This window comes from Penicillium soppii (genome assembly GCF_028829465.1).
Source record: "Penicillium soppii strain IBT 18220 chromosome Unknown utg000010l, whole genome shotgun sequence".
NCBI lineage: Eukaryota > Fungi > Ascomycota > Eurotiomycetes > Eurotiales > Aspergillaceae > Penicillium > Penicillium soppii.
In genome coordinates this window covers 25,570-44,322 of record NW_026643240.1, presented here as the reverse complement: position 1 = coordinate 44,322, position 18,753 = coordinate 25,570, and the positions used below count along the sequence as shown (strand labels likewise).

At 43.7% G+C, this 18,753-nt stretch overlaps 6 protein-coding genes across 6 annotated transcripts; 1 reads left to right on the top strand and 5 right to left on the bottom strand.

The window, feature by feature from the left end:
• Nucleotides 1-1,207: 1,207 nt before the first annotated feature.
• On the bottom strand, nucleotides 1,208-1,645 carry N7529_010651 (uncharacterized protein; the record flags this gene model as incomplete). Its single annotated transcript, XM_057246178.1, has 1 exon — nucleotides 1,208-1,645. One exon carries the CDS (start codon nucleotides 1,643-1,645, stop codon nucleotides 1,208-1,210), a length of 438 nt encoding a protein of 145 aa, XP_057091527.1.
• Nucleotides 1,646-2,293: 648 nt separating this feature from the next.
• N7529_010650 (uncharacterized protein) lies at nucleotides 2,294-2,740 on the bottom strand (the record flags this gene model as incomplete). The annotated part of the gene is made up of 2 exons (XM_057246177.1): nucleotides 2,294-2,482; nucleotides 2,546-2,740. The coding sequence occupies 2 exons, from the start codon at nucleotides 2,738-2,740 to the stop codon at nucleotides 2,294-2,296; spliced, it is 384 nt and encodes a 127-aa protein (XP_057091526.1).
• Nucleotides 2,741-4,512: 1,772 nt separating this feature from the next.
• Nucleotides 4,513-5,672, top strand: N7529_010649 (uncharacterized protein; the record flags this gene model as incomplete). The annotated part of the gene is made up of 2 exons (XM_057246176.1): nucleotides 4,513-4,684; nucleotides 4,990-5,672. 2 exons carry the CDS (start codon nucleotides 4,513-4,515, stop codon nucleotides 5,670-5,672), a joined length of 855 nt encoding a protein of 284 aa, XP_057091525.1.
• Nucleotides 5,673-6,008: 336 nt separating this feature from the next.
• N7529_010648 (tellurite-resistance/dicarboxylate transporter family protein) lies at nucleotides 6,009-7,187 on the bottom strand (the record flags this gene model as incomplete). The annotated part of the gene is made up of 1 exon (XM_057246175.1): nucleotides 6,009-7,187. The coding sequence occupies one exon, from the start codon at nucleotides 7,185-7,187 to the stop codon at nucleotides 6,009-6,011; it is 1,179 nt and encodes a 392-aa protein (XP_057091524.1).
• Nucleotides 7,188-14,038: 6,851 nt separating this feature from the next.
• Nucleotides 14,039-14,702, bottom strand: N7529_010647 (uncharacterized protein; the record flags this gene model as incomplete). The annotated part of the gene is made up of 2 exons (XM_057246174.1): nucleotides 14,039-14,593; nucleotides 14,676-14,702. The coding sequence occupies 2 exons, from the start codon at nucleotides 14,700-14,702 to the stop codon at nucleotides 14,039-14,041; spliced, it is 582 nt and encodes a 193-aa protein (XP_057091523.1).
• A 775-nt stretch (nucleotides 14,703-15,477) lies between these two features.
• Nucleotides 15,478-16,349, bottom strand: N7529_010646 (uncharacterized protein; the record flags this gene model as incomplete). Its single annotated transcript, XM_057246173.1, has 3 exons — nucleotides 15,478-15,789; nucleotides 15,925-15,992; nucleotides 16,217-16,349. 3 exons carry the CDS (start codon nucleotides 16,347-16,349, stop codon nucleotides 15,478-15,480), a joined length of 513 nt encoding a protein of 170 aa, XP_057091522.1.
• Nucleotides 16,350-18,753: the final 2,404 nt, after the last annotated feature.

Genomic DNA, 18,753 nt, shown 5'->3' with positions numbered 1-18,753 from the left:
CGTCGTTTATCTCGCTTCAACGCCTATAAATGAGACAGCGATTCTCGCTACCATCTGCGTAACTGGTTCCTTGGTAGAGACGTAGCCAAAAAAAATATAAAAGGAGCCGGATTCCCAGCCCAAAAAAAATCAGGACTTCGGTCCTCACACTCCGATGTGTCATGGTGTCCCTCTTGCTTACGGGCTTGAGCGTCTCCGTGGCCACGGCTGTCGTTGCCCCGAGCCCCGCGAGCGTAAAAAGGTGCTTTGCAGGACGAGCTCTGCGTCAACAAATATACTTCGCAGGGGATTGCTGCGTGAACAAGGCCTCTAGCCATGTGCAGGCACCTCTTCGTGGTGCTAGGGACCAGTATTCGAGTATTCAAGAGTACTCGAAGAAGCCAAGATCTGCGCACCATCTTGACGATGTATTTTGTAAACGGCAGACCTGTGAATTGCCGATTCGAGTTAGTATTGGCTAGTGGAAGACAGCCGAGCCACAGACGTTTTTCTCAAAAATAAGAAAAAGGCTAGCCAAAGACTGTTGCTGAGAATGCATTTTCGCGTAATGAATGCTTGTTATCAAATTAACTGCACAGATAAGAATCTATACTCGAACCACCAAAACACCAGCGGCATCTTGTCTGATACAGTAAGACTCGACATTTTAATAACCGGTGGAACTTCCCGTCTTGTTTCCAACACTCTCGGACTTCCCAGATTATTAGAGCCCAGGCTTTAATTTTCCATACAGTACGACAACTCTTCTCCTCTTGCCTCTCTTGGTTTCATTCCGTTGCCCATGAAGTGAAATCTATTCACTGATCCATATTCGATGTCAAAATCCTCCGTCCTAAAACTTTCGAGAATTTCTGACGTGAATTCTTTGTATTAGCAAACGTGAGGTTTTCTTATTTCACAGTTAGGAGTTCATCTTGTCATACCTCTAAACTGAAGCCAGCTTCCAGCGTACAGAGCGGTAACTCACCCGTCTGACTTACTATTCTTGTACCAACTTCGGCATGACCCAGACCACACCATGCCCTTGAGAAATTCTTGTGAATATGTGTTATAGTCATCCAGAGCTTCCTGTTTCACACAAGTTGACCTATGACAACGTCAGCAGATTTTACAATCACACAATCAGAATCCGAAACATACTTAATATCTTCCGTTACCATCTTCCGACACCACTTCAATATCCATTTCGCCACGCAGAATACGCTCTCTAGGAGAGAGCCATGACCCACTGCTGGCCGTGAGTGATATTCCATTTACTGGCAAGGGGACGCTTACCGGGACTATTGGGACCATTGAAGATGAAATAGTTTGGAATGTTGGCCGCTGCGATCCCAAAATATGCTTCTGGCGAGTCACTCCATGCGAGATTGAGTTGATGTTCATTCCGCCCTTGCACGGTCCATGAGGGGCGGTAACTAACATCGAATCCAGTTGCGCAGACGATGATATCGAATTTGGTGTGCTCATGGGTTGTTTGAATCCCAGATTCTGTAATTTGGATTATTGGATTGATATTAACCCTCGCATTATTCTCACGTAGAGCCTCGAGATACCCATCGCCCGGCGTTGCGCGTCGGCATCCAAGCTCATAATGTGGAATCAGCTTGTCGCAGAGCTCTTGATCGTTCCCGAGCCGTTCTCGCATAGATGCATGTGCCTGCGCAAGAGCAGCTTTTTGAGCTGCTGAACCCTTGAAGAAGACGTTGAAAAAGTTGTCTTCAATATATTTAAGTTACTACGATTGGAAAAGAATCATTATGCAGCTGCCGGAAAGTTTTGACGTACCTGCGCTCGATCTCCTTACGAAGCTTAAAGAGCGAGGCAGGATTATCACGAAACCCCTTCTTTTCTTCTTCGGTGAATTCAAAATTGGTTCCGTCTTTTGTAAGCTGAGCCGCATGATTAGAGAATATCCATGTAGGGGAACGGATGTAGTTGGTCAACTGAGCCGCGGTCTTCTGCAGTTGCGGGAGCACTTGGATAGCGGAAGCGCCGTTGCCAATCACCGCGACTTTTTTGCCTGCCACATCGATAGAAGGGTTCCTGGACCACTTTTATTAGACCAATGACGTATACCAACACGAAGGCAGAGAGACACACCAATTTGCAGTATGAACAAGCTCCCCTTTGAAATCATGAAGACCCTCGATACCAGGCCAATTCCAGTTACTAGTAAGGTTAGTCTTATAAAACTTCAATGGTTGCTTTTTTCATACTTCAAGAAGCCCGACCCGTCGATCAATATGTTACATTCGTCTTCTTTTTCTTCACCCTCTTGTCGAATCTTGAGACGTCACTTACTCGAAGACTCGTCCCAGGTCGCTTGGACTACTTTCGATTGAAGTTGGACATGTTCAGCTAGACCATATTTATCTGATGTTCTCTTTATATAGGACCAGATCTCGGGGCCTGAAGCGTAAAATGTAGACCAGTCCGGGTTGGGCTCAAAAGGGAAGGTGTAGATATGCGCGGGAACATCGCACTAAGCTCTCGAACGTCAGTCGTCAGTTGATAAGGCTGTTGAATCTATCATCGAACAACGCACTGCAACTCCAGGATATCTATTCTCCAGCCATGTTCCACCAATGTCTTCATTCTTGTCATAGATGGTCAAATCGATAAAGCCTTCAAGAGCCTTATTGTATTTAACCTCGTATGCTGTCATCAGACCGGAATACCCGGCCCCGACACACACAATGCGTATGCGTCGAGGTTTGGTAAGGAACCCAGTTATTCGCATCGCGCAAAGGATTCAACGCCGACTTGGACGCCTCTAGAGAGCGTTGGTTAACTTCAGGCTCCATCTTAGTCTCTGTGGCGAGCTTGAGAGTTTCACTGCGACTTGGGGTTGGCTTTTTTTGAAAGTGTAGGAGAGAAAAAAAAGTAAAATGCGGAGTTGGGACAGAAAAATGCGGGAAATGGCTCATGTAGCTGTATTTGATCTAAAACAGACAATGGTATTACGTCTGACTATGTTTATTCTGCAAGGAAGAGGGTATCCGAGCGTGATCCGATCAATATAGTGGGGTGACATAGGAGGCTGGCCCCACAGATACATGGCAGGGGGTGGCGCTGTCTGTTTCTCGGGCGGCACGGGCCAGGGTGGTGCTGATATCGCCACTAGCGCTGTCCACCTGCATGCATGATTGGCCCGGAATAACGGTAGTGGGTTGCCGTCATAGGGCGCTGGGCGGGGAATATGCGGGGTTCGGATGTGGCGGCGTAGTATAGCAGAATACACAGTTATTTTTTTATGAGATATTTATCTATTAGTCCCTTAGATAGATAGATATGCATGACACCTGGCGACAAGGATAGATTTCTATTAGTCTATCATGTAGGCAGGCAGATATGCCCGTAGCTAGCCATGCTCTGGCTAGCTATTTAGGGCCCTTAGCTTTGCGCTCTTTATGTACTTTATGTACGGAGTACCTGAAATATCGTGCAGAGATCAGATAAGGGGCGAACGCTGAACATTTCAACAGTGGATGTTATGAGTTGATGAGTTGGAACAAAATGGTCAAATGCTCTTCAAATCAGCCTTGCCGAATCCAACTAAAATTAGGATCCTGGGCAACAACGGTTGCCCCAGGGTTCGCCCTTCTGACATGTGCATTCCATCCCGCTTCCTGCAAGTAATCACATTTCTTCACTCCATGTTTCGTGCCGTGTAAGAGTTGGGCGGGGAATATGCGGGGCTTGGATGTGGCGGCATAGTATAGCTGATCTGATACACCGTTATTTTTTATGAGATATTTATCCATTGGTCCCTTAAATAGGTAGATTTGCATGGCCTCGTATGAGGAAATTTGGTCGAGAGGGTGAGGCAATTATTGCACGGCCAAGCGAGCACTAGAGCTCTTGAATATGCAGGAAAAGCCATGTAGAGCAATGGTAATATGCGTGATACGTACAAGCTTGACGACAGTTAGTATCACGAGACCCTTCACGATATCACCGGGGTAGTATTGGCAATACGGCTCGAGGGGCTGGATATGGAAGTCGGCGATATTCCCGGTGCGTGGTCATGGTAATAGCGAGGCCAGTCGAGATAGTAGAGACCGGTTGGTCGAGGGTGCGAGCGATGGCAAAGTCTTGAATCGCGGAAGAGCCCGTGCTCTGAAACTTGTTTCTCTCAAGCGGCGGATGGGTGATGACAGCTATAACAAGAGCTTGGCTTTGACGTACCTAGGAGAAGCCTTGCATCCTCCCAAAAATACCATTAACACACGCATGTGAACTCCGTGGCCACCGGCACACTCTGAATCAAGCAGACTACGGCTTATTGAAAATGAGGCGGTAGATCAAATATGCCTATATAATTGTATGAGAACCCCAGATAGACTCCTTATTGAGAATTCAAGTTCCTGATCTCTCTCCTACATCGCTATACTGCTATATCCGCTGTACAAGGTGCAAATTTTTCGACTACAGACCCAGGCTGAAATTTTATAACCTGCTATATACCACTGAGAAGCCGTTCCTTGCCTTGGGCTTTTTTCATTCAAAGCCATGTTGCAGAAGCAAGAAGCAGTAATGCAGCTACGCCTAGAGCGTCTCGAGCAAATGCTCGGCGATCCTCTCTTCGAAAGCATACTCTGGGGCCACGAGTACGACCTAGGTGGACTGGACAACAGTCTGCGTATTAAGATCGAGTCAGGCCAGTTCAAGAGGATTGTCTTCTGTGGGATCAGTTGCTCCTCGGTGGTGTCCGACATCGTCAAGGGCTTCTTTTGAAGGGAGCGCATTCCGATACACGTCCAGGTTGTTAACGACTACGACAGCGACTGGTTTATCGACAGAGATACCTTGAAAGATGACTCCACTCTGACGATCATCGTCTGCTACAGCGGCTGGTCGGTGGAGCCGTGTCTGTTCTTCGAGACCATGCGAAAGATGACAGGAAACAGAAACCTGATCGTTCTATCTGGAGGCGGGAAGATTGCCGCTCTGTGACAGGAGCACGGCACCTCGTTGATCCAGTATAAGCTAAGGCATGCCGACCGGTGATACCCCTCTATCACGTTCAGCAGTTCTTCTCGATATTCCTCGATCTCTTCCACAAGCTGAAGATCACAAAGTTCTCATACCAATCCGAGCTTGAGGACTCGGTCAAGTTCCTGAAAGCCGAATTCCATGAGGGAACCCTCAAGCGAGCAGAGGCCATTGCCGAGAAGCTGAGGGGGAGCCGGATCATCCTGCTGAGGACGGCGGACTGGTACGTCACCCTCCTCAAGCAGACAACCATGTTTTTCAACGAAATCGCCATGGTTCCGACTCACAGAAACCTCTTGCACGAATTCTCCCATACCGAAGTGGCTGCCTATTCCGACCCGGCCAACAAGCAGGCCATCGTCACCTTCTGCGACTCCAATGCCGACGACTACACGCGGAATAAGATCCAGACCCTGGAAGGGCTGTTCGGTAGCAAGGAAGTCCCTCAGAACTGTAACATCGAGTTTGTCAAAATCGAGCTCAACCAGGACGACTTCTTCAAAAAGTTCTTCTTTACGCACTTTATTACAATTTATGTTGCGTATTACCTAGGGAAATACTCCGACGTGAAGGGGAGAGGCTTGATCTCGATCGCCGCGAAGAACCCTTGGTGGAGCCAGCGCTCGATCGAGCTGTTCCCCAAGTGTATCGATATCCCTTCGGTTCTCGAGTCCTAGAAGGCTGGTGACAACCTAAACCAGCCAGTAGGATTGCAGGTGAATGGATACTAAACAGTTTCTCTCTCTTCAACAAGGGGAAATGCTACTATTGTTTCGGATGGAAATCCCAGTTATTTTACATTACGATTATTCTGAAATGAGTCCGTATTCAAGTTTCTATTGTCCCAGCCCGGGCTATTTATTAGGAGATGCTCTCATGTGCGACCTCGCGTAAAATTCGCCCACTGATCGCCACCGTAATAGCAAATTATATACCATCATTTGGCCTGATTTGGAGCATTAAGCATTAAAGGTAGTCTGGCACGAAATGTATTGTCTATTTACCAACATTTGTTACATGATACGCCTTTGAAATATAGACTTTAGATGCAGGAATAAGTCCATGAGCCATGCCGCAAAGACTAGCATAGTCATGACTGTTGCCACCCAAGCTATGGCACTGGATTCCAGCTCCTCGCCAATGCGAATCGTGGCAATTGTGAAGCCAACATTGGGAAAGATAATGGCCCACCAAGGAAGTGTGAAACTCATCTGTGGCTGCGGCATATTATTGCCGCATTTGGGAATCATAATGAGCAACTGAGCGACCAGCGCAATCGCGAAAAGCCAGAATGTGAAGAGCCAAAGGAATATACCTATCCACAATGCCACGACGTTCAGGGTTTCTGAAGCAGTAGGGTGCTTCGCAAAGTATCCGTATTCGTCGGGGATCGCCTTGGCGCACCCAAGGAGAGCCACAATGGTGTATCCTGATGAACCTACGGATATGAAGAGTCCGGGTCTCTGGTTTGCCGGGCCTAAACCATTGATAAGCATGTTGCCCACGAAGAGCTGAAGAAACAAAATGCACAGCATCCACCCAAGACCCTGAAAAGCAATGCCGGCAACGATGATGGCCATTCGTTGTGAGAGAGGCTGATATGCTGCAATAGACGACGCGACAGTGCCAGTCAGCATGGCATTAAAAATCATCAGAAACATTGGTGGGCTCATGGTGCCAGGCTCGAGGGGGCAAACGACAAACATGACGACGAAGACGACGATGTTATACACCAGGGTGATAGCAGCATAGGTCCAGAAGAGAACACGGACGGCGACGATGACCCAAGGACCGGCGTGAGGAACAGCGAAACGCTGCATGCATATGATGATGGTCGCCATCGAGAGCCATAGAGAGCCTGTGAAGTAGGCTTCCGGGGGGTTTGTGACGGATTTGCGGAAGTTGGAAGGTCTCTGTACGAACCGACAGATCATGACTGTGGTGAAGAGGACGAACAGAACTAGGTTGAGGATGAAGACTACGACACCGGCGGTCTGCAGCCCGCGAAATTGATGGGGGGTTTCGGACAGGAGAATGGCCACGCCGCCGGTAGACTGAGTGCAGGTGAAGTTAGCCCATGTGAAGTGATTGAGCAGTCGGACCTCCTTTGCGGCGTTCTCGTCTTTGGGTTCCGCATTGTCAGGTCGAGCGGCGTTCCTCGTTGAGGCTTCATGCTGCTCTTCGTCTGACATAGTGACTCCTTAGGGACTAAAGGCAGGGTCTCAACTGAGCGAAAATGGCTGATTTCCGAAGAATGAAAGGAAACAAAGAGGTCCGAGGTTGCAGATGGCTGGGGTAGAAAAAGCTCGCGAGGGGTAGCACCATGTATGTAGGGGAGCGTACTCCGTACTAACTAGTATAGATACCATTACAAAACACGCGGGGTCCAGCCGGCTTGAATTTACACCAGCAGTTTCTATTAAAATTTATGGTATTATTAGTTAGGCAATTAAAGAAGTGGTATGAGACTATTCTACTCCAAGTATTCCTAACTAAGATTTTAAGATGCAGCCTAGTAATAGTAATACAGGGAATAAATTGTACTGAAGATCACGATCACTGCTAAGTACATAGAAATTAGTGTTCCTCAACGGTTCGGTCCTATAATTGGACTCAGCCTTCTAGGTCAAGTCTATCCTTTCCGTTCCTCAGGTGACCCAGAATTGCATATGGGCTTTCCTTTTCCCTCTCCAGCAAAACTATTCAACCAACTTAAGTATGATTGCCAAAAAATAGAGAATATCGATGTCACAACCGATCGAGACTGGGGTTTGATATATGAAAAGTTGAATGCCGTCACCAAAGGCCAATACAGAAAGCTTCTGGGAATACTTATAGATGCTGTATTTTTCACTCTTTCAATTGCACCCCAAAGCCCCTCCCCGGTGAGGAGTCCATGGAACGCGAAAAAATAGACATTAAACATCGGAGTGTAAAAGGTTTGGTTGGCAGCTACCTTCGCCCCCAAAGACAGAGAGGATGAGCTGTAATTGAACCGTCGGCCTAAGAACAGGAACCATTCGTGACTAGGATCGCGATAACAAGACCGATGATGACACTCCGCAGCGAGCGATGATAGTCGAAATCATCATCTCCTATCATTTGTGCTGAAAAGTCACCAAGACAGAATATCAGCGGTGTAAGGCACAGTTGGGTAATGTATGGTCGTCGGCTTTGAGAGTGTGAAAACCAATCAAAAAGTGATGCAATGGGTCTCTGATGTTTTCGGGCCATCGGCCTTGGAGTTGTACCACGAGGAACAGCATCTTGTTTTGTTCGGAAATTTGTGGTTTGAGTATGGTGATAGTTCACTGGAATACGACTCGGCAGCCTGAGACGCAACCGAGTGAGCATGACTTCGTGTCGAAAACGAGGATGGGAAAGGCGAGAGAAGACACCGAGGTATCAGTATAGTACGTGTAAATGAACGGGTCCGAGAGAACGCGAGCTTGCCAGAAGTAGACCTGGCTACGACCCTCCGCATGGGTCCCTACCCCGGACCCTCGAACCTCCCCTCAAGAGGGGAGGTTTCAACCTTCCGACCCTCAACCTACCCTGAGGGTCGTTGAGGTTCACTATGCGGACCCTCGGCGACCCTCAACGACCCGCATTTACATAAATTTTCGACGCCTTACCTCTTTCGGTTGGATAAAATTGATGATTAATCTCTGTTTTTTACAGCTGTTCCGTCAATTTATAGATAATTCACTAAATACTCTGTCAATATGGTCAATTATAAAGAAATATTCATGTAAAAGTAAACCGTAGGCATGGTCACCTATAAATTACAAGTAATATTCGATGATATCGAAATGCTACGTGGTCAGTGGCAGTTATTAACAAAAATGCATGTAAAGTTGTAGATATATATATTACAGACAGTGTAACCTACGTGTATCTTCATCTGTAGAACCACTGATTTTTTGGAAAATTATAAAAGAGTAGTTTTAATTACCTTATTTTTATATCATTTAAACTGTTATATCTTCTTCTATCACCTTTTTCTTCAAGATTTCAGTACAAATGATCTAGGTATGTCATAAATCCGGTTCAAAGATTGCAATTATCAGACTTGGTCGTTCTGATCAAGGCCATTTTCTTAACTTAAGGGTCTCTTCGAGGGTCGCTACGGGTAGTGAGGGTCCCCTTAAGGGTCGCTACGGGTAGTGAGGGTCCCCTTAAGGGTCGCTACGGGTAGTGAGGGTCCCCTTAAGGGTCGCTACGGGTAAGCGAGGGTCTATTTGAGGTTCGTTAAGTAGACCTGGCTTTGAACCTCCGCATGGGTCCCTACCCCGGAACCTCGAACCTCACCTCTTGAGGTGAGGTTCCAACCTTACTAACCTCCAACCGCCCATTAACCTCCAGAGGTTCTTTGAGGTTCAACCTCTATCGACCCGCATGAACCTGCATATACATAATTTCTTGACGCCTTTCCTCTTTTGGCTGGATAAAATTGATGATTCATCTCTGTTTTTTACAGCTGTTTCGTTAACCAATAGACTTTCCACTGAATACTTTATCAACATAATGAATTATAAAGATATATTCATTGAAAAGTAAATAGGAGGCGTGGTCACCTACAAATTATAGGTAATATTCGATGATATCGACGTGGTGGGTTGTCAATAGAGGTCATCGATAAAATGGCATATAAAGTTGTGGATATATATATCGCAGACATTGTAAAGTATGTGTATCTTTATTAGTAGAACTACTGTTCTTCAAGAAAACTATAAAGATGCAGTTCAATTCCCCTTATTTTAATATCATTCAAACCGTTATATCCTCTTCTATCACTTTGTCTTTTAGAATTCAGATTAATTGATCTAGATATACCGTGAATCCGGTTCAAATGTCCTAATTGTTAGACTTAGACATTCTATTTTTCCTATATTAAGGTTCTCGTTAAGGTTCGTTGAGATTCGTTAAGGTTCGATGAGGTCCATTAAGGTTCGTTAAGGTTAGTTGAGGTTTATTGAGGTTCGTTTCTATAGTGATCCACTATACTAGCGAATCAGATATAGATAGGGCTTATAAAAGTTGATATATCAATTTGAGCATTATAGAATAGGGATAAACAGATGCCCTAAGAAGACCCCGTAACTTCTATAGAATAACTAGTAAGTTCCTTATTATCTTCGCTAAGTTACACTGGTTTACTAAAGTTATTATGTCTTAGATTACCGACGGCTACGGCTACGCATCATCTAGCTTCGAAGGGTTACCTCTAGACGCGCTACAATACCTTACCCCTGACGATACGCTATCCTAACGCGAAAGCCAGTTTGATTCAGTTCTAGACCTTCCAGACCTTCTAGACAACCAAGTCCGATCTCGCGCAGGACCTCGGGCCCTAGACACCCTTACGCGAATCAAGCCAGATAGTATTAACGAGTATATCGTCTTTACTACCGACATGTCCGCGGAATTCGTTAACTGGTGGCTTCAAACCGATTTTGGTAAGAAAAAGCGGCTAAACTAGGAGGTTAGCCGTCGCGCAGACTGCTAGACTAGGTTTCAATAAGTTGCACATACTAAAGATAGAAAGCCTGGCGTTATATGCAATCGGTGCCGTACAGTTCTTACGTATCCAGCTACAAATCATACTAGAAACTCATCGATGCAGAAGCATCTTGATGGGCCAAGGTATCGACAGCGAATTACGAAGAAGGGTAATATCCAGCAACTACTTAGCGACGCGGTATGTTCGAAATAGCCTATATTCAATATTAATACTAATTATGAATTCACTATATTTTAGGCCGAGAGAAGACCAGCGCCTCTCTTTACCTAATAAACATAGGAACAGAAGATTCTAAACCTAATCACTATATCACATTTACCCTTCCTCTTCGTCGAGCACCAAGAATTCCATAACCTTATTTCCTACGCACGGCTAGCACCTATATCACCGAGCGTTCCATCAAGAAAGGTGATTCGCGACCGCCTCCGGGGTTTCGTTACAGAGTATTAACAAGAGACACTACAACAGCTCCCATCTAGTGCAAAAATGTCGATTGCGCTTGACTGCTAGACATCCCTATTTAAGCACGCATTTATGGCTATCATAGGATACTTCCTAGACCAGGAATGGGAGTATCGTGAGGTCCTACTTAGGTTTGAGCCAATTTCTAGATCTCATACTAGCGTGAACCTTGGGGACGTAGTTCTCCAGATCCTACAAAAGCACCAAATCGCTGACCGAGTGCTCGCGGTGACAACTGATAATACGTCTAACAATAAGACACTTATCGCAGCAGTGAATGATTCAATTAAGAAGCTACATATAGAGACGGAATCTACGATTGTCTAAGTGCCCTGCCTTACGTATGTTATTCAATTAAGTCTAGTTGATTTGCTTGGTAAAATCAAGGCTTCGCTAAAGAATGATAACGCCGAGACAGAATGGTCTGATGATCGTGTACGTTTACTTCGTGCGCGCCAGCAGAAACATAAGATCGCCGATACTCTAAACAAGGTATGCTTCTATTTATGAATCATAAATTATGATTTAATAACACTAACTATTCTGATTCCTAATAGGTCCGAGGTCTTGCGGTTTATATCAACGGAAGCCCTTAACGTAAGGAAGCCTTCCTAAATACCTAGCCTAGTAATACGCTACGGCTTCTTCTAATCTAGGATGTTCGTACACGGTGGAATTCGACATTTCTAATGCTCCGACGGGCGAAGAGGCTTTATATCGCATTTAATAAGTTCTGTTCCGACTATGATCAACACTATTTTACATTAAGTGTAGAGGGGTGGCGACAGATTGACTATCTGCTTTGTATTCTTTAGCCCTTTTTCACGCTCACTACGCTAGTTTGTCGTACTAAAGACTCGAGTATCCACCTTGTCTTTAGGATTTACAATAAGCTCTTCGATCATCTTAAAAGATCGATAGGTCAGCTTCGTCGAAAGAAGGTTCCCTAGAAACAGTTAATGCTTTCCTCCCTCGATACTGCGAAAGAGAAACTAAAGAAATACTACGCCGAGACAGATAGTATCGAAGGTAATCTCTATGCAATTGGGACGATCCTAGCGCCGTCGAGCAAGATAGAGTTCTTTTCAACAAGTGATTAGGACCCAGATCCTAAGACAGGAAAGGACTATAGAAAGGAATACCGCGAGAGTCTTCAGTCTTTTTTTGAGAGATATAGCCAACGTATACCATTAGAGATGATACAATCTGATAGCTAGTTATTCACAACTAAATCGGAGCTTGAGAAGGCCCTTAACGGCGATTCTTCACAACGATTAACTGCTCCGCAGTACGACGAGCTCACCAAATATCTCTAGAGTGGTAAGTAAGTAAGCCTACTTTGTGAATCATATAACTAACCTTACCTAATTAGATACTATCAAAGGATCTATTCGGATTTTCTGGAAAGATCATCAGAGGGAATTCCCTATTCTTGCAAGTATTGCCCGTGATATTATATCAATTCCAGCGACTGGTGCCGGAGTTAAGCGTCTTTTTAACTCTGCCCGGGATGTATGCCACTACCGCCGGGGGTCGTTAAACCTAGAGACTGTTCGCGATATTATGTTATACATGTGTACAACAAGATTCGATATCAAGGAGGAGCAGCGGCTGATTCTCCAAGAGTATCTTTTGGACCATGAGATAGCCGCTTCGGCCGAAGCACTTGATGTCCAGACACATGCTTTCGAGGCAATTAGTGATGATGAGGAGGATATTGAGATACGTCTTGATACACCGGCTACTATATCAATTACGCAAGCAACTCCAGACGCACCGCTACTCTCAGCAGTCGCCGCTGGAAAGCGGCCTGCAGTTAATTCTGACGATGAGGAAGACTCTGATGCCGATGAATTTGCGGAACCAGATAAGAACAGGGCATCACCCTTACCTGACTTCCCTGATACGCAGCATCGTGCATCCGGTAGAATACGGAAGAAGTCGAGACTACTGGATGGGTATATAGCTTGATTACTTGAATCTTGACTCTTCAGAACTATAACCAGACACTGCACTATAGATATAATATAAACCATTGATAATTGAAAGTTGAAACCCTAATTCGAAGCTGAATCTATGATATGCACTAAATCCTCCTGTAAGGGCATACATTAATGAACTTCTGTTTTATAATTACGAGAGAATATAGCCTATTTCTACATAATTTATGTAGTTGACCCTAAGTCACGTTTTTTACCTATTTGTTATGCTTGTTGAACCTTAGGTTCACCCGCGGGTAACCTCCATGAGGTTCGGTCCAAGATAGAACCGCCCGGAGGTTCTAGGTCATGGAACCTTAACCTCCGGGTGGGTGAACCTCCTTGAGGTTCGTGAGGTTCACCCGCGGTTCCTAGCCAGGTCTATCGTTAAGGTTCATTTATTAAGTTATCCACTACGTTAGCTAATCAGATCTTGTTATGTGGATACAAAAGATGATAGATCAATTCTAGCATATAGAACAGGGACTAACGGATGCCCTAAGAATATCGCGTATCTTTTTCTACAAATTAAACAGTAAGTTCCTTATTATCTTCCTCCTTAGTCATAGTACTGTCTTCTAGTTACTAAATCTATCATATCTTAGCTCTCCGACGTCTACGTATTATCTAGCTTCGACGGGGTGCAATTAGACGCGCTACAATACCTTATTCCTAACGATTCCCTTTCCTAACGCGAACGCTAGAGTCAACTATCCGAAAGTCAGTTTAGATCAGTTCCAGACCTTCCAGACCTTCCAACCTATTAGGCTTCCGCAAAGCCCACAAAGCCCAAAGCCCAACCCAACCCAACCCACGAATGGGTTGGGCTTGGGCCCGATTCTTGAGCCCACGATGGGCTTTGGGCTTTTTTTTTTGGGCCCACGGCCCATCGTGGGCCCCCAACGGGGGCCCATCAATTAACAAACAGTGCAAACATACTGATTTTCCTGTAGTTCATAATTTATGCATCTTTTGCCTCGAATCTTGGGTAATTCATTTACAATTTTAGTTTTCACGTAAATTAAAACAGTAATTAACCAAATATAAAACATTCTGATTTATTATATATCACTATCTGCTAGTAGGTCTCAAATTCATCATCTAAAGTGATCTTTCTCTTCCTCCCAGAAGTACGTATCCGCGGACCAAGCTCTGGTAGTGGTAGCTCAACAGCATGAGTATTAGCAGAGACATGATTACCATCAACATCATCATCAACATCATCATCAACATCATCATCAACATCGTCATCAACATCGTCATCAACATCATCATCAGTAATCACATCGATAAGATCCTCAGAATCTGCTATAGCTTGCTCTTCAGTATCGCTAATACTATCCGATTCAACATCCTCAGATCTCTCATCCTTCTCCTCCCTTAATGCTTCAATCTCATCTAAAGAGAAGAACTTTTCAAGCTCCTTTGCCTCTTGAATCTCAAGCTCGAATTTGGATGTACAAAGATACATCATAAGCTCTTGGATTGTTTCGGACTTCATACGACCACGGCGATAATGACAGATATCACGAGCAGTGTTAAATAGTCTCTCCACACCAGCACCTGTAGCTAGAATTGAGAGAATATCTCGTGCAAGTAAAGTGATTGCTGGGAAACGGGCTTGGTGCTCTCTCTAGAAGGAAAGAGGCTCAGAATCAGTAACATCTAAAATAATTAGTATCAATAACATTATACTAAATGAAGTTCATACATACCACTGTTAAGATATTGAGTGATTTCATCTCGAACTGGCTTTGCTTTAGACTTTTGGCCACTAAGCAAGTTTTGAAGAAATGAATTTTGCCTTACTCCTATAGAGGAGTCCTTAGGGTGTTGAGAACTAGCAAGATGCTGTTGGTAAGGAACTAATGCATCTCGGAATGAGATACGATATTTATCACGCCATTCTTTATCCTAATCGTCTGATAGAAAGAATTGGAATCTGCTATCAGGAGCTAACATAGTAGCAATTGTATAGATATGCCCCCGAACTTCATCCGTCTGCGAGTAATATTCATCAAGCTTTTGTCGGCCTGTTTTAAGGGACGAGAGCATTTGCTGTTTCCACATAACACGCTTCCGCTTTAGCTGGGATATAGACTTCTCCAAATGCTCAAAAAGTGTATTATAGATCCGGAACACAAGATGTGCAGTTATATCTCGAGTCTTTGAAAGAGCAAGTGTATAATCAAAGAATGGCTTAGTGATGCAAAGAAGATAGTCGATTTGACGCCATTCTTTATTGTTTAATGCCATATCATTATAACTATAATCTACACAAAAGGGCCCAAAATAGTCACGAAGTCTTTTTGCCCGGCGAAGCATTAGATATGTTGAATTCTACCGAGTTCGCACGTCCTGAATTGCCATAAGTCCTAGCTTATGTTTTTGGAGCTTTAAAAATGTATCCCGGCGCTGTGGACTTGCCCGGATAAAGACTGCAAGATATCGGACCTTGTTTAAGGTATGGGAGATTCCCCGATTCTTGGTTTATGCATTCGCCTTAGCTAATATAGATTAACTCTTAGTCCACTTAGTCTTAGTGGTGTCATTAAGTGGAGCAGCTTTAAGACAATCAAGAAGCTGTTTCAAGCTTAATTGGATCACATGTGCAAGACAAGGGGTCCGGATGATATTAACATTAGGAGGCAAAGCCTGCTGTAGAGAATCAACTAGTGTTCTGTTGTTTAATGTATTGTCTGCTGTTAATCCAAAAATTCGATCTTGGATATCATGATCAACAAGGGTCTGTAATAGTATGGTACTTATATTAGCGCTAGTATAAGCGCCATAAAGAGGTTTGAAATCAAGAAGCACCTCTCGGTACACCTAATCCATATCAATGAAATAGCTAGTAATAGCTATAAATGCCTGTCCAAATAGAGATGTCTAACAATCTAGTGCAATTGATATTTTTGAATTTTCTGGAAGCATTTTAAGGATAGATTGTTGTCGTTCCCTGACCTGGCTCCTTAATTGTCGACGAAAAGTATCGGTAGAGGGTATCTTTGGCTCGCTTGGGCTAGCTCGGGCTCTGGATATCAATTTTCGAAAAGTATGGTGCTCGACGAGATGGAATGGGAGTCGGTTAAGGGTAATAAACTAGAGAATATCATTCTCCCAATCTTCTTGTGTGAATATTTCGTTAGGTGAAGTGTCCTTAATATAGAAAAATTAATAATATAATAATAAAATAGGACTTTACATACCATTTGTTAAAGAAATTTTGATATCTCTCCCTTCTGTTTATTAAGACCTGATGCCTTTTGATAAGTAGAGGTCTTAAGGTGTCTTATTATAGTAGTTGTACCATAACGCCCCTCCTTCCTATGAATATCTTTTTTGATAGTATAAGGGTGCTCAAGAATTGTTAAGCAATGCTTACACATAACTTTTGCAGTACCATCAATACTATGGGCAACCTGAATATAGTGTTTCTATATAGAAGAGAGGTGATTTAAGTCCTATCCGATCTTGCTCTTAGATCCATAATCGGTTTATAACCACTATTCTACCTAGTCGTTATGACTTATAGGGTTATATAGTAGGTATAACTTTCGCCGATCGGGTCTAGTGCGTTTAAAGATTAAAGGAGGGACTAGAGGAACTGCTGGTCGAAGAAAAGAGCTTTCGGGGATCTCAAGCGTAGGCTGACTACCAGATGGGGTAGTAGGACACTGAGAGGTAGTAAGATAAACTAAATTATCAAAGTCTCCACCATATAAAGATGATGTAAAGTCGGACTGTTGACTTTAGGACATTGTAATATCAGTAAAAAAATCAATAGTAAAGGGATAAAGAGAAGGGAAAGGGATATATATTACAAAGTGATAGATTTATTATAATAGTATATAAGGCAAACAAAAAAATCCATATATCAACTAAACAAAAGTACTCGCTAGTTAGTAATTAGATAGATCATAAATTAAGTAGCATAAGCCTATCAAAAGCCTATCAAAAGCCCATAAAGCCCACCGAAAGCCCACCGAAAGCCCATAAAACCTATAAATAGCCCATAAAGCCCACTAAGAGCCCATCAAAAACCCATAAAGCCCACCAAAAGCCCATTAATAGCCCATTCCCAGCCTATTAACCAAAATCTCCTCTCAAAAATTTTCACCCGGTCGGGACATGGAGAACTTCAAACCTCTACCATTCATACAATATATAAGTTAGTAGGTATCTAAAAGGATAATCAAAGTATAGAGAAATAAACATTTAATTTGTTATAAAATATAACTAGATTAAACAGCTATAAGAGATTTTAACCTGAATTTTTACTTACATAGGGAAATTTACAAATTCCCCACTGGGAGAAATATATATTTCTAGCACTTTAAGATCAACAAGAACTAAAAACTATATAAAACCACCAAAACATTATAAAACTGTGATTTTTACTGGTAATATATAGAGTATAGCTTAATCTTATTATACATTTGCTTTCATTTTATAAATTTTAAGGTAGAATCAGCTGTAATATCCAAATATTCAGTATACAAACCGGAACACATGTAAAAAATAGTTATTTACCTTGATGATTCAGCAGCTTTATGAATGCTAAGACCGATATTTTATGTATTGGTGGGCTTTCGTGGGGGCCCACGCCCAACCCACGGTGGGCCGGGGGTTGGGCTTGGGCCCAAATGTTCGACCCCCGGCCCACCGTGGGCTGGGCTTTGGGCCCGGTATTTGGGCCCAAAGTTGGGCTTTGCGGAAGACTACAACCTATCGATCGCGCGTGGCACCTTAGGCCCTAGACACTCTTACGCGAATCAAACCAGACCGTATCAACGAGTACGTCGTCTTCACAACTACAATAACCGTAGAATTTATTTAGTAGTGGCTTAAAACCGACTTTAGTAAGAAGAAGCGGATCAACTAGGATGTGAACCGTCGTATAGAGTGCTAGAAAGGGCTTTAATAAGTTACAAATGCCAAAGATAGGAAGCCAGGCGTTATATGTAAACGGTGCCGTATAATTCTTAAGCATCTAACTACTAACCATACTAGAACCTCATCGATACAGAAACATCTCGATAGGCTAAGGTGCCGACAGCGAATACCGAAGAAGGGTAATATCCAGCAACTACTTAGTGACGCGGTATATTTGAACCAGCCTATATTCAATATTAATACTAATACTATTTTCACTATTTAGGCCGAGAGAAGACTAGCGCCTATCTTTACCTAGAAAATATAGGAGCAGAAGATCCTAAACCTAATTACTATTGTCACGAAGAATTCAGGATCAATGATCCTGAACCGATTCTGCCGTGTTCCACCGCCTTTCGTAGTTCGTGTTCTACATTGTTTGATTGGAGGCCTTAGGCCTCAGGCATCACTACCTTAATTGTTTCAGCGTGTTGTTTCTTTCTTCTTCTTTCTTTCTTTCCCTATGTTTAGTATTCTAGTTGAATGCACTCTTTTTTATCAAGACTTAGCTCGTAACATAATACTAAACATCACCAAAACACTTTACTGAGCAGCACGACTGTACAAACCATTATTGTGATTGGTTTTAGCCCTACTTAGCCCCACTTCACGTTCCTTAGCATCGTAGAGCCAAGACCTCCGAACCGAACCGAAAGATCGATAGAACCGACCAATCAGCAGTAAGAATAGCTGATTCGAAGAAGAAGACTCCCCGTATGACTCGGAGCTAGCAAACGAGACTCGCTAATAGCGATGATTAAGAAGAAACGACCACATATGATCCGACTTCGATTGAACTCCCTCCCTCCGACCTTTCGTCACTAATACGAGGACGAAGCTAAAGCACCGGTGCTAGTC